The sequence below is a fragment of the Enoplosus armatus genome, chromosome 4 (assembly GCF_043641665.1).
Source record: "Enoplosus armatus isolate fEnoArm2 chromosome 4, fEnoArm2.hap1, whole genome shotgun sequence".
NCBI lineage: Eukaryota > Metazoa > Chordata > Actinopteri > Centrarchiformes > Enoplosidae > Enoplosus > Enoplosus armatus.
The window spans coordinates 23887954-23913540 of record NC_092183.1 but is presented as its reverse complement, the minus strand read 5'-3'; the positions used below and the strand labels follow the sequence as shown (position 1 = coordinate 23913540).

Genomic DNA, 25587 nt, shown 5'->3' with positions numbered 1-25587 from the left:
GGCACATCACTGCCATCTTCTGGCGTTACATAGCTTAACTTCCTCAATGTCTTCTTATTTGTTTTGGGGTTTTTTTCATATTTGGTCTTAGATTAACTGTTTACTTGTTTACTATTCTGCACAGTTTTTTTTTCCAACATGAAGCCTGTTTTGACACAATACATTTCTTACAAAAAGTACAAAAAAAAACTATTTTATTGTATTTCTTTATTACCATGTCACAAAAAGAACTGTAGTACAAAACTGTGTAGAAAACAATGCACACAAAGCATTTCCAACATGTATAAAGCGGTGTACGGTGGCTCAGACGCAGTTCTCAGAGCAGACAGGAGGTTTGGCCCAACTCAGCAGCACTGTCTTTAGCTGCTTCCTCCTACAATGTGCCAATATTTAACACCTTCAAAACATTGGATGCTCCATTGACAGCCTGTGCACATCACATCCGTCCTTTCAGAATTGGACAACACTAATAAGACGGACATGATGATGAGCCAATGGGGGGGGGGGGGGGGGGGGGTCTGTTTCAATCTCTGTCTGACAGTTAGCCTCTCAGCTTCAGGAGACACTCTGACTGTGGATACAGCAGGGGCAGCAGTGCAACGAGTCGTGGATGAAGAGATCGCACTCCACACAGAACACACTGCGACACGACGGACAGGAGAATATCTAGAAACGCAGACACAGAGAGGGAGAGAGAGCAAATAAGAAATTTTCAAAATGTAACCATTTTTTCTGATAAGTTTGGTTTTAATTCCTTATTTGATTATATTTAAAAAAAAAACGGGCTGAAACGTCATGATTGACAGTTGTGATTGACTTCGGTGTGCTCTGGGTCCAAATGACGTCACCAGCGCAAGATGGCAGCGGCCGCATCCGGGAGAGTTTGGCTTCATTTTTGCCCAGTGGGAGGAAGTGGAGACATGTCGGCCATCTTTATATACAGTCTATGATAGATATGATAAAGCTCAGGGTCTCCTGGTGGCCAAGCTGTAAAGGCACAGACCATGAACCGCAAAGTCCAAGGTTCACATCTCCCTCATTTCCCTCTAACAAAGGTATTAAATGCCTAATAAAAAGGGGTACCATGTTGTACCATCTGCAAGGCCTCAACAGATCCAGACATACACTCAGCTACTGTACTTACACTTTTATCTTTCAGCTCCCCTTGACAAGCCTGACAGAACCTGAAACCAAATCACAACAACAGGTTTAGATAAACAGCAGCACAGAATTTCTGTGTGTGTGTGTGTGTGTGTGTGTGTGTGTGTATCAGAGCCACCTGTCTTCTTGAAGCTCCTCCACGGGCCTCTCTAAAAAGTCTCGGAGGGGGAAGAGGTGGTGGAAGGATCTGGCGAGATGGGGGGCCGACACCAGAGTCAAACCTTGGAGACAACACACACACACACACACACACCAGTCAAAGCTATTCTATTGGCTTGCACACACAGTACCTTTAAAAGCAGCAAAAAAGGACTACAGTACTGTTTTGATGCCACAGAAAGAAACAAAAAACACAGGCTGAATCCTCCCATCGGACATACCACAGACTTTACACTCCACAGGAAGCTCTGTGTACTTGGCGTGGCACTGTGGACAAAAGTATCCTCCCAGAGACAGACCTGGACCACCGCTGCCGTCCAGATGACTAGGAGAGCACACCAGGAGGAGCACATTAGAAAAATGAGAAATTCACTCTCCTACACAGTCCCTGCCCGCGAGGTTTAAAAAAAATCACACTGTTCTCTACTTACGACATGCTGAATGAAGGCTTGGCATCCTGGTCAGTGAGAGAGGCGATGGTGTGCTGAGGAAAACCTGAGCGAGCGCAGGATTCAAATTAAGTAGGTCCGAGACAAATGTTCAGTTTAGTTACAGTAATACTTTGATGAAAAAATGTATTTCATGGAAACAGAAAGAAACATTTCCCTTCCCTGTAGGGCTGGCCCCCCTGAAAGATGGAAGATTCCAATCATCAGTTTGGACTCCCCTCAACTATACCTAGCCGGTACCGCTCCACCTTCCTGCGAGGCTTGTAATGCACCCCACCCCCAATGCCTATCCCTGCGGGTGGTGGGCCAAGTTCTCGTCTGTGTACTGACCCATGCGTATTAAAGAGCATTCAGATGAGGAGCTGGCTGGAGGAGGTTTGACGTGCAGCATCAGCAGCTCTTTGAAGTGACTCTCGTCCAGGATAACGTGGTACGAGCCTCCCGTCTCCCTGGTCAACACCGTGCACACCCGGACCTCCGCTGACAGTCCGATCACCGACACCCGTACCTTCAGAGACTTCAGGGTCTGACAGAGAGGGAATGCGTTTGAGCTCCTGTCTCTTTAAGGCCCCCCTCCCTTAAAGCCCACTTTCTTCTGATTGGCCCGGCCAAGTTCCGGAAGGCTTTGGAAGAATTTCAAATTCCAAAGGCAAACTGTAAACCTAACTTTACTAAGCAACGCTGACATAAACATAAACATCTGGTCTGTGCCTGGAGCAGAGATACCATATAAGGACATCCGGGCCTATCTGACATCAGATAGACATGGCGGTTAAAAAAAACTGAAACAGAGCGTTCAGAGCAGTCTGAAGCCTGCCTCATTATTTGGCAACGTTTAGTATGAATATCCAACATTCTAACATTATATATATGACAGAAAATAAGAGCATAATAGGTCCCCTTTAAGTTGAACTAAAATGCCAGATATACAGTAAGCCCTGCGGCTAAACTGCCTATCAACTAATAACTGGACACTGGATGCCTGTGCACCCCTGGGTAAGGGGTTTAAGCTGATTCACCTTGATCAGCTCGCAGATGTTGGCGGGGTCACACGTGGTGAGGCTGCTGAGGATTATCAGGATCTCCCGGCTCGTATGCCCGGGCATGTGCCTTCATCACAGAGACAAGGCACCAGCTGAGTGACATTTCGTAATGGCACAGGAACCGATGGAAAAGATGAAAACACTGCAGAACCTACTTGAGGGTCTGTATGGCCAGGTTGAGAGAGTTGTACAGGGATGGCTCTCCTACGCACACGGTGTCCACCGCTTTCTTCAGAGCCGCAACGTGCTTCTTTGGATTTCCTGGCGGTGAAACAAAACAATACACATCACAATATGTTAAAACTGCATGGGTTACTTCTGGAGACTGGAGGCCATCTGTAAGTGAAAAGTTCGAAGTGTCACAAATGCGAATTAGGCACGTTTCTATCAACAGGTTTGGAGCGAATTATCCTGACTCACCGGATGTAGGCTGCTGGGATAAGTCTGGCCACTATTTCAGTCCCCTTCCGCTAAGTGCACGTTACTGTTTTCAAAGTCCCCGTTGCCACGTGAAACAACAACATCAACAACCTTGAAAGCTGGTGGCCTACACACTGAAAATGTCGACAGGTTTTGACAAAGATTTGGATCGTCTGTGGAGTCTAAACGTCAGCATGTTTATGCGATCCTCACCTGCCAGGTCAGTCAGCTTCTCGGCCCTTTTATTCTTTGTGGTGATGATACCCACCTGAGGACAATGACACGCGCTGTTAGGTTCACACGGCAGCTTGTTGGACATAACAGTCCTGGTACATTTCTTTGCTCACTTTCTTTTTAAATCCGTATCATTTGCATCACTTTACATGGGCGGATTATATGAAATAAGAGTGATTATTGGTGTGTCTAAATAATCTAATAACAAATATTGACAAATGGCACCAAGATGTATTCCAGCATTTGTTGCGTTTCTGGCCTATATAGTTTCCCATCAATGACTCATTCATGAAGTAGGACTATGAAAACCATGCAACAACATAAGAACCTATAAAATGTAATGCAATCAAACTAGGGCAACAACTGAAGGTTTTTTTTTTTATCATTTATCATCATCATCAATGGATCATTTCACACTAATTCCCATCACAAGTTATGAGAGGTTGGAAATATGTCCAAAGATTGCTTGCTTTTGTCCAACCATTAGGCCACGTATTCACTTCACAAAGAAAAGGACAGTGTCACATAATTCCTGTGCGCTGACCACCACTCACTACTTGTATCTTTATACAATATAATTATAAGAATATAACTTTTTTTGTTTGTCTCCAATAAACTGAAACCTGCCGGGTTTAAACAAGAACTGAAGGGATTTAAAATGTGAAGTCTAAATAGTAAAACCTGCAAAAATAAATATATATATATATATATATATATATAAACATACCTGACTGATCGGGTTTTGGTCAAAATATTCATCGACAAAAGCTTCCATCAGCTGAAGAGGAAAGGAGAAAGGAGATGAGACGGTGGCTTTACAGCGAATCGTACCGTACGGCGGCGGCTGCAGTACGACAGGATTTACCTTTAGAGTCGAGGCGAGGCGGCTTGGTTTTAAGTCCTGGTCTTCCATGCTCCTTGAACAGTCGATCACCACGTAGAGGTGACGCATCTAGAGCACGGAGACATCCCTTAAAATCAGGACCTTTTTGGTAATGATACAGTCTAAACATGTTAAATACACTAAGCCCGATACCGACAATTAATGTTATTGTTATTGTTGACCTACTGCTGCGCTATTCATGACTTGCACGTTACATTAAAGTTACGGTAGGCAATATTATTGAATTACAATTTTGGTTGAAATAATGAATTTTTGACCATCGCATGTCACTAACAATATCTAATTGAAGGGCTCCTTTAAGAAAAAGTGTATATAGTCTTTTAAAAAAACTGGACCAGGTCTGAATCAAACAACCAATCAGGGGTTAGCTAGCACGTAACTGGCCAATCATATCCACTCTGTACAAACAAGGGCTTCTCCAGAAAGTTCCACCTTCTGGATTGGAGTGTATCAAAACACAGAACCCCCTGATCACCCTGATTGGTTGTTTGATTCAGACCTGGTCCAGTTTCTTTTAAAGACGAAATACAAAGGAGGGCGGATGCTCACAGACACACATTTTTTTTATATTAAATGTTGTTAGTGACATGCAATGGTCAAAATGACTTATTTCAACCAAAATTATAATTTAATAATATTGCCTACTGTAGCTTTAACAGTTATATTGTAAAATAAGAGATTCAAATGCTCATGGATATGTCTGAAACAATTATCTTATACACAATGTTACTGGTCTTAATAATGTTGTGTAGCAACTGCCACCATGTTGACATGAGATCTTAAGAGACCTGGGGGTTTAGAACCATACAGATAATGAGTGAAGGACAAGGTTCTGTAAGAAGGGGGCGCGACTCACTCACCATTCCGAGCCTCACTTGTCCATGGCTCTCTATCACCCTATGGAGGTAAACAAGGCAGCAGATACGTTTGGAACAACGATAAACCTTTTAGAAAATGTACTGGATTTTCTGCGTAGGACTGACCAATGCAGAGTTTTGACATAACAATAAATGTACAGCAGCAAAGGAAAAAACGTTCCAACATAGTAGCATGTACAATACTCTTAGGGGGAAGAGCATGAGAAGAAAAATGCATTCATCTAATGGATTTAAAAGTGCAATAGATATTTTGTTATAAGTCATCCAGAGGGGAATAGGGGGTCATTTACATCGTACAGAGAAGAAGAGTGTAAAGAGATATAATTTCAGCACTGTGTGTTATTAGTCTTAAGAACAACAACTGTTATATCACGTGACTTTGAAGTGGTCAGACAACCTGCGCAAGCGTGCGCACACACACACACACACACACACACACACACACACACACACACACACACACACACACCTTTTCCTCTTGGACTGGAACAGGATCTCTTCCACCGTGGCTTTGAGTGAGCCAGATTCGTCCTCCTTCAGCACCTCCCTATAAGAGGATACGCAAGTCCCACAAAGTTGCATCAAATGACGACACATAATCTGACGAACACGGCCAAAGTCTTGCACTGACCCCCCCATACACACACACACAAACACAAGTTATACGTCCCCCCTGCGTTACATTAACGCACGCACCCCCTACTGGTCAATACTGGACACTTTATTTTGGTCACTGCACTGTTTGTTATTTATCTTATCTTATTCTTTTACCTTTATATTTTTACATGCTTGTTGTCTGTCAGATTATATGTTATATGTTAAAAAACAATGTAGCACCATCAGACCACGGCAAATTCCTTGTAATGTATGTTACTTGGCAATAAATAGTTTCTGACTCTGAATCTCAAGTTGAAAATTCCCATAGTTTAACATTGAGTCTTACCATGTCCTCTCATAGCCCCCCTCCCAGCGTTTGGCTCTCTCTGGTTCTTCATCCATAACGTCCACCGGCCAGAAATTCAATGGGCGCTAATAGCCAAAGAAGTGGGAGACGACAGCTTCACATTAACACATGGCATAAGTTTAACTGTGTCAAACTCTATTGATCTAAAACTTGAATGAATTATAAATATGCGGAATAATGTCTATCAGAAGACACTAGCACAGTCTTCTAGGAATCACCCTGAAAGACCCGACAAAGTAGGCAGTAAAGACAAATAAGAAACGCATTGCTCAGTTGCAAGTATGGAGAGAATATTATGGGAGATCCTAGCCATAGCTAGTTCAATCAATCACTCAAGTTTATTTGTCACATGAGACACAATCACAGTGAAATGCAAAGTCAGTAAACAATAGCTAACAGCCTTAACGACACAGATAATCAATAGCATTATGCGCCGAACCCTGTATATCAGAATACGCTAAGGACTGCTAAAATACTGTGCTCCACAAAGTAGCGACAGATCGACGCAATGCTGAGTTCCGAGTAAACTGGACAGAATTTGAACAGAGCTCGGCATGTGTCAAAACCGGAACACATTACCGTATCTAGAAGAGCGTTATAAACAATAGCTGACGCCTACTATCTAAGCCGAGTCATTGGCTGACCGAAAAGTGAATCAAGAACATTATACACGTACTTGTTATTTCAAATTAAACCTCGCTGTTAACAGACAATGTAATGTCTTCTACTCGAGGTAGTTCACTGTTAACACAGCTAGCTAGCTAACAACTCTGTTAACGAGCGTTATGGGGCTAAGCTAAGTAATTAAAGGTACTATGGTGAATCAAGTTATGATACGTATCAGCTAGTTAGCATCTTCTTGCTGCGTGCGATGCTACTTGCTGCCTCACTAAGCTAGCTGAGCTAAAAACAATCAGGTGTACCTGTAACAATACCGGCGGAGTGCAACCGGACGTCGGCTGGTGCAGCGGAGTTTTTATTCCGGAAAGAAACGTGCTGTCTAGCACTCCAGAGAAAGGCATCCGCTCAGTTTACTGCTATTACTGTTATTATTAACAACAGCACAATTCCCATAACGGGTCTCATTTTCAGTGGAACCTATGTTAAGATGTTATTTAAAACAATGTAAATTAATAACTATTTTTTCCACTGAAAGATTACATTCTCTTTACATATCTTAAAAAAACGGACATAATTTTGTGATTGCACACCAAAATATATACCTTACACACATCATTCCATCAATGGAAATGGGATTGTTAATTGGCTTTTGAATAATGTGGGAACGACAAATGACATGCATTACAGTACAATACAAATGTTAATGACACACCATTGATTAGTTCCACTTTGGGAGTTTTCCTTTTAATAGCCACCATAACAAAAAAGGTCCATAATAAGAACTTACAATTACAAAGGATAGAGAGGTTTCGTCATTTACAGAAAATACAGCACAAAAAGTACAGAAAAGTTTGTGACAGAACAACTTAAATTGTTATTTACAAGGGATGGGTCAGTGACTTCATGATGACAAGCAAATCAATGCGTCATCTCAGCTGTGCCTTCATTGTTCATGAAACAAACATCAAACGTGTTGTTTTTTAAAAAAAAAAAAAAACAACAAAAAAACAAAACAGGCTATAAATGACTCAAAACAATGGCTTGATTAAAAAGTCACTGAAACTAAAACATCTCTCACTTTCTACTTTCAGGAGAGAATCTAAATAAAATACATTTTATATACCTAAATCGTTCTTCATAAAACTCACAGAGGTTGAAGAATTGAATAAAGTCAATAGTGAAAAAAAAAAAACATCCACATTTCTTTCACCCCAAAATCTCAGATGATTGGTTTGATACAGATGTAATATAAAAGGCGACAGACTTTCGTTATAGTAGTCCCATATATGTTTTTGATAGATTCAAACACAGTGGGGTGGGAAATTGCAGATTTGTCTCTTTTTCCGTGCATTGGGGGGGGGTCAGAGGGAACCTGGACAGGGAAGAGTCAGGGTCGGCGATCGTACTCACTGATCTTCCTCTTGATGTGCGACAGTTTGGACCGGAGATATTTACACCTCTTCTTCTTAATCTCGTAGCTTGGGGACTGCAGAGGACAGGACATGTTTCAAACATTTGCATTTTATTCACGAAACCTCACTGTGAAGAGCAACACTGCGGGAAATCACTGTACATGCATTACCTTCTTGAGGCTCTTCAGTCTGGCGTACTCATCCATGGCATCCTGGGATTAGAAAAGATAGTGGTCAATGATGTACCGCCCCAGATTCACACACACACACACACACACACGTTTTATGTTAAACCATCGTTTTCATTCAGCTTTTTGTGACATTCTAACTACCTCTGCAATCGAAGGTGTCTGAATTTGCCTGTGAATCACACGCTTATCAATTCAATTCAAAGGGGCTTTATTGGCATGGGAAACAGACGTTTGCATCACCAAAGAAAGTGTGAAATAAAAACGTGTGTGTAGAGAGATTTTGCTGTTAGAAGATGAGCAAAAAATAACATAGAAAAAAATAAATTATATATATATATATATATATATATATATATATATATATATATATATATATATATATATAGGTCAAGCAGCAATGAGCAGGTTCTAACTCTTTTTGAAGAAGGGATGACACAATGTATGCAGCATTAGCAACCACCCCCTTCAGAGAAATTTGATTGTGTGCGTTCAGGACATGGTGTGGGATGATGCCACTGAATTGAATGAGGACTGGTCTTGGACAATTTGCGCCAGGCCCACGCTCCAGTTTGGCAACGCCATTGGAGCTGAACTATTAATCAAAATAATATTGAAATCACAATGGCCAGGTGCAGTATCTAAATCGCAGGAGCTACAGTTTTTTTGACAAAAAGGTAACGTGTTGCAACAGAGATGCCCGACCTACAAATCATATTCTCCAGATGTACAGGAACATGCTCGTTTGGAACAGACCCCAGCAAAAAAAAAATCACATCAGCCTGAGTGTGAATGGGTGTCGGTCACCAGTTTGTGGTCACGGAGCCTGTACTTGGTTAGGATCTGTATCCGCTTTCTCTCTCCGACAGCAGAGATATATTCTGCCAATTCATAATTTCGCACCAACTGACATATGGGAGGCTGGATTTAAAGTGATTTAAAAAAGGGCTCTCTTTTGAATGTTAATCATCGGTGGGTATGCTCTATATGCATCTGTTGGTTGTTTTTCTGTGTACGTGTAAAATGTATCTGCAGAATTCTGCATGTAAAGATTCTGTTGGCCGTTTGTCACAGCGGGTATAGCGACGATGACTGAGTGGAGCCCACACTTCACTACCACACAGCGAAATGAACTGGATGACACCATCAAATACTTGAAGCCAGATTACAATTGGAATTCGGAAATTATAAAACGTTGTTTTAATTGCATTTAGAGTTCTCCAAGCTTTCTCTTTTAGTGCATCCAGTGCCGTGTTGAAACTCCCTGATGCTGTTATGGTTACACTAAGGTAGGTATGACTCTCCTGACATCTGGGGTGTTTTTTGAAGAATCATGACATTAGTTTTCTTCATATTTACGGCCGGGCCAAGTTTGGCTTTTCTACTATGTCCAGCTGTTGCTGTAGTCCTTGTCCAGTAGGAGACAACAGAACAAGGTCATCAGCATGTTGGACTTACATTGCAGCCCCGATGAAACACCTCTTTTTTGTCTCCAGTTTTAACATTTTAAATCCTCTTGTGACACCTTCTGCATATTAAGACACCCCTATGTATGGTCCCTCCAACCTAGCATGAGAAACTCTACCCTAAACTAAATGTAATGCTCACCTTCACGACAAAAACCAAGGAATGCAACGTGTTTCTGGTAGATGGTCGAGAACAGTTTGCCAAGTCTGTGGTCTGTAGTCCTTGGCCAAAGGTTAAAAAGTACCCAAACCTCACTACCAGGGGGGGGGGCATTTTCCTGTTTGCTCTCATTCTATTTGTAATCAGAACCACATATAAGAGGCAAGTTCTTGGAAGAAGGGTGGACTTGGCCATCCTCCCTTCAAAAAGAGCCAAAACTAAAACTGGCACTGCCACACTCACCAGGAACTGTGGACTGCCCTCAGTGTGTCTATTCAGCTCTCTGTCCAGGTCAGCCAGGTCTTGGTTCATGCTGTCCAGCTCCGCCTGCAGGCTCTTGTACTCCTGGTGATCCCGGTCGAACTCCAATTTGTAGGTCAGGCGCTCTTGCTCGTCCACAATGGAAGGAAACAAACTGCAGACGAGAACAGAATGAAATGGACTTGGGCAATTTATGATGTGGCCCTCCGTTAAATACATCTGCTAGCGCACACACAAGATGGATTTATGGGGAAGAAATACAAATCAAACCCAGCCAAACCAAAGACCGTGTCATTCATCATAACTACACTAGAAAAATCAGCTTAATATCTTTCATCTCATTATCATTACTATCGTTGGCTATCGGATCCCTTCACATCCACTCACACGCTGAAGTCCTCCTCCTCCAGGTCATCTCCAGACTCCACCCCGGTGTCGTAGTCCCTCAGCCGGGGTTTCACGCCCCCCACAGAGCTGCTGATGTCAGAATCTCTGCAAATTGAATGACTGATTTATACATTTTTTTGTAGCAGCCTTTATTTCAAAGCACGCTTAGTCCTAATAAAAAGGGGATTCTCTCTATCAAAGTCAGTTTAGTCTTGAACTGCTCTCTAATCTGTTTTTAGGAAAGCAGTAGTGCAGTTTTATTACAAAGCTTGGTTATTGGAGGACGAGCAGTGTTCAATTCAGTTCAATTTTAATTCAGCTTTATTGATATAGCGCCAAATCAAAACAAAAGTCATCTTTACAAATAGAGCAGGTCTAGACCGACTCTTTATAATGTTATTACAGAGACCCAACTGTTCCCACCATGAGCAAGCACTTTGGCGACAGTGGCAAGGAAAAACTTCCTTTTAAGAGGCAGAAACCTCGAGCAGAACCAGTGGGTGGGGGGTCATCTGCCCATTTTTAGTGCTGTCAGACAATATACGAGGCAGGTAACTTCTATTCAATAAACCTTCAGTGCAGTGTGGAAGTATAGTATAGTTTTGCTGTAGTAGCTCTGTACTGAAATATACCGTATCTGAAATGAAACAATGAGCTTGAAGTGCTTACTCTTTAATTTGAGGGGCCGTTAATACGCACAGGAAAAATCTGGACTTCAATGGGGATTGCCCCTTCACATGAGTTCAGATTAGCCCACCATAGACAATGTTCAGATCAGTGCCGGCAGATTGAGCTGACAAAAGACCTATAGTGAACTCATCGGGTTCAATCTCGCACTGAGAGAAGTGAGGCGTACTGCATGACGCGTAGCTTACCCTGGCAGGTAAAGAGGCTTGATGTGGTCCAGCCGGTCCAGATAGTCTCTGGACCCCCCAATTTTGGGATTATGGTCATTCAGCTGCACCTCTGGGTCACCGGACACATTGTTCACCTGGAACAAGAGGCAAGGTCGGACATTTTTCATCAGGAGCTTGACAAAGAAGGTGTTACTGTAGATATAAGTTCAGTTTTGGTCAAATGTGGCTCCGGATGATGTCATCAGGGCTTGGGTTTGGAGGTGAGCATTCACCGGGCATGGATAGTCCAATGAAGAGTGTCTCTGGCTATCTAGCTGCATTATGCAAAGTGTCGGGATCCAGTGTTTTTGGAGCTTGAGCCGCTGAAAATCGGGCTTCAGCTGCTTCAGTTCTGACCACTCCTATTTTCAGCTGCCTCTCACAAGTCCCCTCAACTTCATGAAAGTACACTGCTGAAACACTAGAGTACCCCTCTGAGTCCCTGTGTCTTGTAAAGATAATCCTATTAACGTTTAATGATAAAAAACGATTCCAACAACAACAACAACAAAAAAGGGAATAAACCTGTAGCTGCAAAGACATTATCAACCACATTGTTTCTCCTTGGCTTGCCTGAGGTTTCGATCAGGTTTTCCCGAAGCTCCTCTCATAATTGTTCCTGTCCTCTCCATGTTATAAACATTCTGGTAGTATGTGGCATTCAACAGGACCAACCGGTTCACCTGCTTCTCCCAGCATGCCTGAATACCACCGACACCATCGCCACCATCAACAGGAAGCCTTAGATAACGTCTCTCAGCCAGTGCAAGTGCTGAAATGTCAAGTCTGAATGCGTAACTGGGGAAAGTTCACACACTTGGAATGCAAACTATGCTGTCATGGATGCTTTCATTTGCGCCACTGTCCTCGAAACGCAAAACACTCACGAAGTCATTACTGGAAATGCAAGAACACGTCCCGATCTGAATTAGTGTTCTTTTGTACATCCCCTCCCGTTCTAATAGCTGTTGGATAAGTTTATTTTTAGAACGCGTCATCCTGACAGCACAGCACATCGCGCTGCAACTGCAAGTGGCTTAACAACAGACCACACCCAGAAACTGGAAATGAAACCAATCTCACCTGACCCCCTTCCCCCCCTTTTGCATTTTCTTTATGAATAGAGTAGGTTAGACTCAGTGTCCGGTTCCTTCAAGTAAAATATTTTCCTAAGTAGCTGTTTTGTGACAATAGTAGTATATAGTTTTGCAAAGTAATAAACCGATGAACAGTTTCTACTCAAATAATCACCACACACTATAAAAGAAGCAAACCAGTAACAGGAATCCACTTTTCCCCCTTTAATTTCCCCTTAAGTAGCTTTAAGGTTGTTAAAAACCACCTTATTCCACTCTTATGTACTAACACTTTGTGCACGTGTGTTTTAAAAGTACTGCTTTTGATTTAGTTCACTGTGTTTAAAATGACTGTAATTTGTTGAATTGACCTGATGTGCTTAGGTCTCCTTCCACCAAAAACACACACACTCACCCACTCGCCGACACTGTTGTGGAGACCGTCGTTGATGACCTTCACTTCCTCCCAGAGAACGCGGTCCCGGCCCCAGCGCCTGATCTTGGAGCGAGTCTTGACTGCAAACACCAGCAGGATGATGAGGGCGATGAACACGAGGAAGCCCAGGACAATAGCTATGGCCTGCAGGAACCACAGAACTCAATGTCAGTGGAAATTACATCCACTGATGGACGGTAAACTGCAGGGAGGTCTGAAGGTGTGAGCTAACGCAAGACTCTAGACCTATCAATACTGGGTCTGAGTCGACGGAGGAAAACGGGACGGCTCCAAGCTGCTTCCTCCACACAGGGCTGTGTTCAAGGATGTGCCCAATTCATTAAAACCAACATTCAAAAAGCTACGGTAAAACACTGCATCATACCTTGTGAAAGCACAAGTGATTTGTAGTACATGGGGCTAAAACATGCAAGAACGCTGGTGTGGTCTTCTAAGATAACATCATTAAATATGGTTATATGGCTAAAACTGAATAATCGAATCTAAAGTTACTAGATTCCTGTTGGTAAAGGAGCTATACAGTATATAAAACCCTGCCTCATAGAACCCAAACACCACCACAGCCACCCCCCGCCCCCCCCCCCCCCCAAAAAAAGCAAGCATCTCAAACCTCTTGGGGCTCCACCACACAGTAATGGTACAGGTATTGGTTGAGGAAGATGCCCTGGGCCTGGGTCTGGGTCTGGTACTGGGCACACAGCTGGCGGATCTGGCTGTAGTAGACAGACCCTGTGGACTGGGCTGTTGGGTTCACGGCCACCAGGTACACAATCGTCGCGATGATCATCAGAAAAGCCAAGATGGCACAGATGATGATGGCTGCGAGGTAGAACTTTGAGGAGCGGGCGGCGTTTTGCCTCGAAACCACCAACACAAATATGATGAGTACAGCTATGAAGGTAATGGCAGCGATGGCGATGATGAAGCCTTTGCCAGCTTTGGGATCCATTTGCGCTCCCCCGTAGCCATAGGAGCCGCCAATGCCGCTGCCGCCTCCGTATGATCCGCCATAGCCGCCGCCATAACCGCTGCCATAAGAGCCGCTGCCATAAGAGCCGCCGTAGGAGCTGCCGTAGGAGCCGCCGTAACCTGGTACCAAGCCCCCTCCTCCTCCCAGACCCATGAGGCTCATGTCATAGTCCCAGGCCAGCGTGGAAGCGACACAGGCGAACACGGCCACACACATGATGATGATGATGATGCACAAGATCTTCATCACACCCGGCGGCGAAGTCCAGCGATAGAAGTGGAGCATCTTCTCTCCTGGGTAGTAGGAAAAGGCTGGGTTGGACATGAGCTCACTGTGCCGGTGCCTGCTGCTGTGGCTACAACAGAAGAGGACAAGAGATTCATGTTTTGTTGACTGACTAATTGATTTATCATCTTTTTTTTTCCCCCCCCAATAAAAGCGGGTCTTTTTTTCACATGGCATCTTGGCCACCAATACATGGGGTAACCAAGGTTTGCTGGCAAAGTCGTGACAGAGATCAAACCTGGCAAACGCCACAGGGGGCAGGAAAAGTCCCTCCAGCCAAGCAGCTATCAAGAAATAGTTCCAATGTGTAATCTAAATAGTTCTAAAACTAAAAATGTCTACGGTTTCCTCTCTATTTTCACGCTTGTTACAAAAACAAGGCACAAGATATAACTAAAGCCCCATTCAGGTAGATTAATATTCCAGAGGGACATGGGTTAAAGCTACAGGAGGCAATATTATAGAATTATAATTTTGGCCACTGCATGTCACTAACAATATCTAGTTGGTCCACACAGCATTACAGGAGGTGGTTCTGTAATAGACAAGGATGCTCCCCAGGAAAAATATAACAATAAAACATGTCTGCACGGTAATAATGTAAAATAAGGCAGACTACCCAAGACAGAATACTTACCTGTAGCTAATATTACAACAGCTAATATGATGGGCTTGGTCTAATAATGTGGGCTCCCAAATAGAAATGCTTCACTGAACTATGACTGCTCCTTTAGGGTTGTAACTAATGATTATTTTCAATGAATCAAATCATCAAGTCATCTGGTCCCAAGAATATTCATAGATGTGTATAGGTCAACTTACTGTTTGCTGCTATTTGGCTGGTACGGCGGGGGGCTGTGTTTCTTGTTCGGCATATTGAAGTGCAACTGGAACTCAGCCCTGTTAAAAAAAAATAATAATAAATGTTTGCAAAAACATAAGACAGCGACTTTTGTACAATGTTAACTATCAATACCACCGTCCGATCAACTCTCTCCCCTTTACTGCCCGCGGAGCAGCAGCAGCCATCCTTTGCGTTTCCCATCAGGTTTCCCACCAAATATCAACACAGTGCCACCCAGACTTCTGCAACAAACCCCAGCAACTTAACCTCTCAAATGTGTGCAGCTACAGTTTGGGACCACTGGAGGGACAACGCAGCACTAAAAAGGTAGTTTGCATGTTTTATCCTATTTACCATGCATCAGGTGCAATTTACATCGCTGCCGCCATTCTCCCCAAACGCGTTTGAATGGGTTTTGCCTTCCTCACAGGTAGACGTTCAGTTTGGGGGGAAAAAACCCCAAAACAAAACAACTTAGAGAAACTGATTGAATTAGGTAATGCAAAAGTTTTGTTGTTGTAATTTGACTTTTCAAATGAATAAAAAAAAAAAAAACTTTTGGGTATCGTTTTTTTGTTTTTTTCCAATTCCAGTGCCAATATTTGTTTTGGTATTGATACCAATGTTATATTAAAAACATTGTCCAAACACAAGCAGTCATGCAAAAAAAACATTGTCTAAATAAAAAAGTCTAGAAAAAAATTAAAGAGCAAGTCAGCAACACTGCCAATCCGACAATATCTGAAGAGCTTGACAGGTTCCCATACCCAGGCCTGCTGATATGAATGGAAACCAATGGCTGACTGGAGGGTATAGGACAACAATAACAAAAAAATAAAAATAAATGTAATGCTATGCTTGTGGTTTGGTTGTGGGAGGTAAACTAGTAAAGCTCGCTTCTGTTAAGGAACAAATCTTCAAATATTGACCTTCGTCAGCGAGCTGCTGCTTGGACTTCTGGCGGTTTGTTTGTGGCGAAACAAAGCAGCAGCAACAACAAGAGGGTGGCACACAAACCCCCGAGACTGACAGTGAGCAGCAGGACGCGTCTTGCTGAGCCGGGTTAGCTAGTTTCAGGGACCGGGGACCACGGACTGCCCACCAGACTAATGCCAAATCAATGGTTCACATTTGAAAACAATCATTTCATGCTGGGTTGGACATTTAATATTAAAGAGAGGACGGTCTACACCTGCTCTACGTGTAAAGTGTCATTTTGTTGTGAACTGAGTCGAACTGGTGAGCAACATGGAGAGCAAGCCAAAAACAAAACTGCTAAAACAACATTTAAGAGCATAAAATGTACCGTACCGCGCGACAAACCGAGTAAAGCAAATTGAATTTCTCCCGCCAGTCTCCCGAAGCGAGAAGCTGGAAGGTGTAAATACTGCGCGCAGTAGTTATTATTGTGCTCTAATTGACCCACCTGGTACGATGAAGCGTCCGATCCCGCGGCGGCGCTGAAGTGATGAAGAACGCAAACAGCACTCGAACACAACACCAACACCACCACCACACTGGAGACGCGCGCGGCCTCACCCTGCGCGCGCGAGCTTCAGGGAGTAGGTCTACAAAGAGAGAGAGGCGCCCGCAGGTGTGTGTCTCGTGACGTAGTCATAATACAGGACTAACCTGTCCGACCCCACCACGTTTACTCTTCCCATCACTCCCTCGAGAGTGATGTTATCGTTGGGGAGGCTCTGGGTTTCAGTTGTGGGGCAGGTTTTCACTCCATCGGAATGGGACAAACTTGTAGCTTACAGCGTTTACAATTAAATCCACTGTTTATATGCCAATATAATCATTTCACATTTAGATTTTTTTTTTTTTTGCATTAAATTCATTTTTTGGAGCGTGACAAATCCTACTACTAATGTAAAATTCATTTTGAAAAAAAAAAACTACATTAAAAAGGTAAATTATTTTACATCATAATAATAATAATAAAATGTGACAAATTCCAGGAGGAATTAACTTGCCACTTAATGTAAAAATGACGTTCAATGAAATGAAATTCCAAGCTTCTTTTAAATAAACTACTGCGGAGGCTGACCCGAGGGCAATGAGAGGGTCTGTCAGTGGGATCCAGCCTTTCCTTGCTGAGTAAACGCCACCAGTTTAAAAAAAAACAAAAAAAACAATACACCTCTCAGCTCACCCAAAAAAAAAAAAAAAACCAGTCCCTCCGGACTGAAACTGGCAGAGCCACAATAGCAGCCATTTTAGGGCCGGTGACACGAGTTGTCCACTTCTTCCGGGTCACATTGTTGATCGAAAAGGATTGAAAATGTCCCTGAGTTTCCCTCATGGGCTCACCACGCCTCTTCAGTAGTAAGAAAGCCTCCTGGATGCTTACTTAGGGATTCATTTACCTAACACTACCTGCCTACCTGCCACTACTACTGCTCATAACAACCAGGCGTCCCATGCTTAAAGACATTCTGCACATTTTTGCTCTGTGGTTGTAATAATTTGCATTCATTTATACTATATTTCCCCCTCAGCGGTTTAACAGAGAAATTGAATTTGGACCACAGGACTCAAAACATTGTTTTTTCAGATGGTCTGTAATAATGGTCATACACATATTAACTCTATCGTAACTGTGCCTTACAAACTTATAACAACAGGAAATAACACATTTGCAAACCAAGGATAAACTAGGATAAATAAACAAGGATTTAGAACACATAAATAAAAATATCTATTACAAACTTACAATTTTGTTTCTGATTTGACTGTTTTTATAGTATAATTGGCTACCCTTATTCACGACCACTGCCCCTGGACTAACTGAGCATGTGCAGCCAATTGGACTGAAACAGTGAATGCAACAGAAGTCACTCAAATTCACAGCTAAAGTAAAAAAAAATAAAAAATACAAGTGTATTTGTATAAAAGGTGCTTCATTGGCAGATGTGACACAAAACAATAACATACACATATCGATCAAGCATATCAATGTACAAGTAAAGAGTTTACAAAAAGGAGGGACGAAAAACTGAGCTGAGAGACAGTTCCTACGGTCTACTGCGGAGAGCTTCGAGTAAATGTTTTCACGTTGTGTGTCACAGTTCCGAGAGAAGACTACTGGACAGAAGAAATTCAATGGGAAAAAAAACAACAAAAAACCAGCATACAAGAAGCACCATGGCAAGCAGCTAAACCTCCACTGCACGACACATACGGCGCGTCAAACTATGCCCTATCTGACCAAAAACTACAAACTCTGCAGCGTTCGGACAGGACGTCTAGCTAGGAGAGCCTGCGCAGTGACGCGTTTCAGGGAAATGTGCTCGATTGTCACGTTACTCATGCTCAAGAGATGGCAAGGGTCATTTAATTTCTTGTATTAATTAATCATGGTTGTAGCAAACGCGCGTATCAAACAAGGCGCGTAAAAACATCCATACATCCAACAACGAGGACACTTCGTAGGGACATTCTGTTGTTCAGTTCCCACCCATGTTTTCTCATATGGCTGCAGACTGCACATAGGATTCCAGGCGTGTTGATGGCAGCGTGAAGTTGCGAGTGTTTAGTTGCCATCGTTCCAGTCTGTGACCTTGTTGTACTCCTGAATCTTCTGTTTGATGTGGGAGAGCTTGTTCTTCAGGTACTCACACCTATCCCTTTTTTCCAAATATGTCGGGTCCTGGCAAGAAAAACAGAAATAAACGTTGTGTAAACAGTGTCTGAATGTCTGCCTCCAAGTCACTTGTTTAAATAACTAGTAGTTAAGAGTTAGGGAAGGACATTAGTTGGTCGAACCTCAACTGTGTCACATTCTACTTCCCCTTCTCGTCACGCACAAGAGGAGGAAACAATCAAAGCCTCATGATAGTTTCGGGCAGGCTGATAACAACATGGTTACATTCTCCGAGTGTGACTTACTGGTTATGATTAACAGCATGGAAAATCCCTTTCTTGACTCAAACGCTGAAGTACTGTAAACCTGGTTTGGTTTTGGTTTGTGCGACTCGGGAAAGGAGGACTCTAAAAACATTTCGTTAGGATGACACAGTGGTCTCTATACCTAACCTCCAGAAGAAGAAACAAGTAAAACCAAGCAATTGTGATATGAATAACAATTTTAGTGGGAATGGTCATTTTTCGCATTGATGATGTGATTCTTTTTTTTGATGGGGTCAGGTTCCAAACAAGCACGTTCCCTTCCATCTGGAGAATATGATCTGTAGGGATGGGAGTTCAGCTCCTGCGATTTGGATATTGCACTTGACCATATTGGGGGATTTCAACATTTCGATTCATTGTTAAGCCCTAGAAGTGTCTCTGATGAAGAAGAAAAAGATGGCTTTGGCCTTATTGCTTTTTAAATGGAGGGGTTGGCGTGCAAAGGCAGAAGGTCCAAATGAAAATGAAGCTTGTTTGGGGTGAAAAGGAGGAAAACTATTGAAAAGCTCTCTTGGCCAACTTGCATGCTCCTTTTCATGAGATCCCCCAACTAACCTAAAGAACACCTGTGCAACATCTATCACAATCTACAACCCTTAGCCTACGTTTGTTCACATTTTTGTTTTGTGGAAGCTTTAATAAATCACTGAACTTTTGAGTTATTATGTACTTACAAGAAAATGAGACAGTGATATCATACCCTCCATCCATTCCTTTTTCTGCCACTTATCTTGGCAGAAATGGCAGAAATGGATTGGCAGATGGAGGAAATCCTACCGGAAGGGACGAGTCGAGTTGCGACTTCGGAACGCGTCAATTTCAAATTTGAAAAAAAAGTTTCTTATTTGAAAAGGGGGGGGGGGCACAGTTTACTTGCCACGAGGAGGATCAATTGTTCAATATCTTCTGTGGCTCTGCAGTCATCAGGGTCATCTTGGGGACTGCACATTTACAACAGAGAGTCTGTGTAACAAACTGGGGGCAATGAGCTTGAAAGATCTGGGTGTCTAACGGTCAGGGAGGGTCTCCTAAAAGGCGACATTGAATGGACCCATTCTAGGGAATAAAAGTGAAATTTTATGACGTATACTTACAGCTTTCTTCTTCTGATATTCCATTAAAATGCCACTGATCCGCTCCTTCTCCTGAAACAAAATGAGCCTGTTACTGGACATAATCATAGTGTGTGTGTGTGTGTGTCCAAGTGTGTTCCTGTGTGTAAGCGGAGCGGAGTGAGGGTTGTACCATTTGGCTGGAGGGCTGGGGGGGAAGGTTCTGCATCATCTCGTCCATCTCTTCAAACTTCTTGGCCATGGCCTGAACCTCGGCGTGCAGCTCCTTGTACTCGGCGTACTGGTCGTTGAACACAGCCTTGTACTGGTCCCTCTCCTCCTCTGAGCGGATGCTGGGGTACTTTCTGTGGAAACAGGACAAACGGACGACATCAAAAACCAGTCCATCTCACACAACTGGTGGCCAAATTACCACCTAATAACATCTGCTGTGGGTCCCCATATATTCAAACACTTTTGGCAAGAGATTCCTTCATGGTGTGTTTCCGATGTAAGCGCTTTCTTATCCAGGGTGTATTTTTGGTGAAGGCAACACTCACGCCACGTAGTCGGCTATGACGACGGGTTTGGGGATGTGCCCAGCTGGTATGTGGCCTCGAAGGATCTCCGGCTCCAGTGCCATCAGCGGAGCGGCTGCAGAGTTGTTCGCGGCGTCCATGATGTCGGGCTGGATGGTGGGGAGAGGAGTACGCTCCGAGGCCCTGGAGGACGGACCCAGCTACGGTAGATAAACAAGAGCCGCGTGTTCGGTGCATGTACACTGTGTGCGGCTCAGTGTCTGCTAGAGCATTACAAAAGTGATCCTTGATACTTACGATAGACAGCGGGACTGATGATCCAATGGTTTTCATCTGGGTTTATTATGGTGGGAAAAAGAGATGGGGAAGTGATTCAATAGACGTTCACAGTGTTCAAAGAAAACAATTCAGCGGCCTACTTTAATGAACTCACCACTGACTACAAGTCATTATACTGTAGTTTTTGTAGTTATTTATTACATTCTGTGTGTGTGTGTGTGTGTGTGTGTGTGTCAGACCTCCTGTGCCAGCCCCTCCTTCCTCAACCTGGCCGCTTCGTGTCTCCACAGCTTCAGACACACTCCTGCACTGATGAAGTAGAGCACCATGGTGATGAAGAGGAAGACGATGGCTGCCGTCTGGCCGGCCTCGGTGCGGCAGAACGCTCCGTTTACGCCGTTGTTGAAGACCGGCATGTTGCACAGCCCCCCTCGAGTGGTGTCCCTCACGTACACTATCCCTGCTGCCAAGTAGAGCACCGCCAAGACCAGGTTGATGCAACACTCAGTGAGAGGCCACCAAGAAGAGTCCAGAAGGATGGCCCTGTAGTATAGGCTCATCCCAAGAACGACCAGAATAACAGTCACTATCCATGCAAGACCGGCCACCACTAGGACAAAAGGCGTCTTGGGGCCTGTGTAGTAACCACCCCCATATCCATATGCACCAGCACCTCCACCGAGCCCCCCAAACATCTGCGGCTGGGAGTATCCGTACATATTGAACCACTCGTTGTCCTTATGAACATAAGCGCAGACGCAGGCGAACACAGCAGCTCCCAGCAGCAGCTCCACGCAGCCCAGGATCCTCAGCAGGCCGGCCCAGGACTTCATATAGGCGTAGCGCTGGTGGTACTCCTCCACCCGCTCATGGTAGGTCAAGGCAGAGAGATTGGTGGGTACTGCTGATGTGGAGTCAAAGGCGTCAGCACCCAGCAGCAGCCCATCTCGCTCCTTCTGAGAGGTGTAGCTGCCCCCAGAACCGCCGTAGGGGTCCCGATAGGAGCCGGGAAGGGATGGAGATGGAGGGGTGGAGTGGGGAGGTGAGCAGGGGACTCCCGCCGTGGTGCTGCAGTAGTCGCTATTCCTAGACCAGGGGCCAGGGGAGTGTGGGGCAGGTGGAGGTGGTGGAGGAGGGGGAATGGACCAACCCTTGCTGCCACGGTTACCGCTGTTGCCACGGAAGAAGTTCTTGACAGAGTCTGGGATGAAACGGTGGACTGGTTTAATGTCCATGGCGTCACAGTCGCCCTCTACTGGCTCATCATCGCTGAGGGGGCAGAAGGATTCAAGCCCTACGGCTGGCTGTTCTGGTAGAGGGGGAGGGGGAAGGGGGTCTAAGCTGCCGGCCGGTACTGTTCCATGCAAGGGCGCCGGGGGCGGAGGGACATCTGGGTCCCGCCATAAGGAGCCCACAGGGACTTGGTCATAGTGCGGGATGTTCCGCACCCAGTCGAACCTGGTGACAGAACCAGCTCCTCCTGAAGACATCGGGACCTGGACTGTGCTCGCTAACGAGAAAAACAAAAGAGGATTAAAGCGGTCTGCTGTCAACAAATGGATCATTCTGGTTATTAAAATTAGGGTCGTCTTTACGTGGCTTTGGACATCATTTCTATCGGTTATGACAACATTGTACTTGCCAGAGAGATCTAGGAACAAGAATAGTACGTCACAACGACATTTCACTCGGCTCAAGGCGAGGTCTTCAAAAGGTCTTGCTTGGTCTAACCAGCAAGCCAAAAACCCAGAGATATCAAAGAAAAAATGTTCTGCAGCATTTCCACGCGTGAACAGGAACAGGGAGCGATATTCAGGGAGCGAGCGAACCAATCACAAGACTCCCCACTTTGTGTTGCGTTGCCCGTTCGGCTGCGTCAGCAAACTTGTCGAATCACGTCAGCCCACCAAATCCAGATCAGATCCTACGGCTCGTCAACAAAACGCTGGAGCACAGCCGTGCATGAGGGTGAATTGCACTCTGAAAACTGTAGGGGGCGCCAAGTCGCATAACAAAACACATTCTTGCGTAAAGTTGCTTTAACTGTGTAGTTAAAAAACAAAATTTAGTCACAGACCAAATGACTGATTAAGAGGAAGAGATTTTTTGCTGTATGTAATGTGTTAGTTTAGCACAGAGGTTAGGACAGGGATCCAAGATTTATTAACAAGATCATTAAAAGTGAAATAAAAATTCTGTTACACAAAATTATATTTCTTTCTTTCTTTCTTTCTGCCTTTTCAGATTTTTTTTTTACCGTTTAAAAACTGGATACTTTTGCCCTTTTTAGACCTAAAAAAACCACGCACTGAAGGGCTTTCAGCACTGGCGGAGACGAGGTGTCTCTGCTTGTGGCCACCTCCAATGTGCACCGGAGAAGAATCAATACAAACAAAGCGCAGCAGTTTACGCTGAGGAACACTACGGCGGCAAACTATCCCGCCTGTCTGACACGTTAAAACATCCACAGTCCGGTCGTTACAAGCAGAAAATGACACAACTAATGCCGATATTTGGACGCCGGACCTACCTGCTGATGACTTCCCCGTGTGTTCCTCTCGGTGAACAAGATAGCGACATCCCCAGTCTGGTCGCCCGCCCCGCTGTTGTTCTCCGACACACTCTCACGCTGATCCCAGGTCAGGCACCACCGTCAACGCCGAGTTAACCGAGGTTAATTAGCGGGAGAGGAAACTGATCCCAGATTCCAGCCGCAAGGGAGGGGGGGGGGGGGGACTCACCTGGCCAGTCCGACCAGCCTGGTGATGCGTTCAAGGCCGCCTCTCACGGTCTTCTCAAAACAAGACTCGTTCATTAAATGTATGTGTTGCTTTATATCTGGGACGGGTAAGTATTTAACTAGTATTTATAAGTGTGAATGCTGCAAGCTCCAATGCTTCTTCTTCTTGTTATTATTATCATTATTATTATTTTCTTCCAGTCGTTTTTTATTTAGCATTCTTCTCCTCCAACATTCCTATTGTAGGCCTATTGTACGTTGCCTATTTGACATATTGATCTTTCTACGGATACATATTTAGGAGATATATATATATGTATATATATATATATATATATTGAGTATATTCATCTCAAAATGGAGTTTCTCATCTTTGACCAACTACTAACACCAACTTTGGCTCCTGACATATTTGCACTAAGTATGACTCAGACCAGTATTTCCCATTCTTTTTCTTAAGGGACCCCTATTGTATATACACTGACAACCCCCACCCACATAAAAAGGGGAAACGGCAGCCTACTTCTTTTGAATTATCCTCATGTATTCTATTCATTGCATTAAAAAACAAAAAAAACAACATGAACAGCACAGAACAATTAACTGTACAATGAACCTAAATAATGAACTTGACACCTGCAGGAAGTTTGTGTAAAACTAGCAGCTTGTATAAAATGCTGAACAGGTAGATAGAATTCCTGTGTATATTGCAATGTATCGGGCGATCTTTCCTTATATTTTTAGAAACACAATTCTACACTGTATTATGATTTTCTTTTAATTTCACTATCATACAAATGTTTTAATAGTCCAAGTAGCCTGGCTTTATAATAAATAAATAAATAAAGATATTTCTAAACCCTTACATTTAGTTGTCTTCTTCACAGAAATTAATTAAATGCATGCTTATTATAATTTATATATATGTATGTGTGTATATATATAAATTCTAAAACTATGACCAAAGTCTGCTGTGCCTTCTTAAACAAATTCAATCACAGAATCACATTCAAAAAGATGCAGTTTTGAGTTATGTAAAAACCAAACTCTCAATAATTAGATCAAGAAACTGCTTTGTGACTGCTAAGACGACATAGACAAACAATATGAATGACATTTACTGCATCATTTTACAAGAATCCAGTGGAACTCTTTTCCAGACAGCAGGTAATTGGCTTTTCCTCTTTGTTTTAATGTGTCTTCAAGACAAACCCTTCCATGAGTATTTCAAGTCACTGGTATTTGGTCACTGGCAGTTAACACTACTGGCCTGTTGCCCTGGTGCATGCTGGGATGGTTGCCATTACACCTATCCTTCCAGGACGCCACATAGCCCCCACCAGATGGATGGTTAGCTGTCCCCAGCAATCCATATACTTGAGGATCCATCTGCAGTCTGGGGACTGGTTCCTGAGTCTCCCTGGTGGGGGACCAGGGACCAGGGACCAGCCACCAGAATCTGACCAGCTGCACCTGACACACATCATCCAACAGTTTCTCAAGCATGGTGCCTGGTACAAACCCAGAGGCTCATCAGTTTTGGCAAAAGACCCTCTTCTTCCTCTCAGGACTGTAGACCCACATGTGCAAAAGCCCCTGCAACGAGGGTGGTAGGCTTGTTTCTGATGGGCCTGAGTGTTTGTGAGGACCCGTCTGATCGTCCACACTTGAATGCTCCATGGGGCTATCCACCTGGTACTGCTGCAGTGAAACATGAGAGTGCTAAGAGCAGAGCCACAGCCTCAGAACCAATGTGGAGTGTTGTTTTGGGCACATCCACCAAGGCTCCCCACTTGGTCAGCCCGATGATGCAGGGTTAGATGTGCA

General features: G+C 43.9%; 2 protein-coding genes across 2 annotated transcripts; both read right to left on the bottom strand.

The window, feature by feature from the left end:
- Positions 1–420: 420 nt before the first annotated feature.
- Positions 421–7159, bottom strand: gtf2h2 (general transcription factor IIH, polypeptide 2). Its single transcript, XM_070904102.1, has 15 exons — positions 7136–7159; positions 6192–6277; positions 5718–5795; positions 5231–5267; positions 4332–4418; positions 4194–4244; positions 3446–3500; positions 2968–3073; positions 2789–2879; positions 2100–2295; positions 1752–1815; positions 1542–1645; positions 1280–1382; positions 1145–1184; positions 421–666 (listed from the first exon to the last, which is right to left on the bottom strand). Exons 2-15 carry the CDS (start codon positions 6245–6247, stop codon positions 556–558), a joined length of 1179 nt encoding a protein of 392 aa, XP_070760203.1. The 5' UTR covers positions 6248–6277; positions 7136–7159; the 3' UTR covers positions 421–555.
- A 388-nt stretch (positions 7160–7547) lies between these two features.
- On the bottom strand, positions 7548–23575 carry marveld2b (MARVEL domain containing 2b). The gene is made up of 17 exons (XM_070903892.1): positions 23551–23575; positions 21260–22530; positions 21039–21074; positions 20763–20941; positions 20396–20567; positions 20245–20295; positions 18782–18890; positions 16662–16803; positions 15214–15291; positions 14269–14461; positions 13747–14208; positions 13095–13259; positions 11583–11698; positions 10708–10812; positions 10303–10474; positions 8416–8457; positions 7548–8319 (listed from the first exon to the last, which is right to left on the bottom strand). The coding sequence occupies exons 2-17, from the start codon at positions 22508–22510 to the stop codon at positions 8221–8223; spliced, it is 3372 nt and encodes a 1123-aa protein (XP_070759993.1). The 5' UTR covers positions 22511–22530; positions 23551–23575; the 3' UTR covers positions 7548–8220.
- Positions 23576–25587: the final 2012 nt, after the last annotated feature.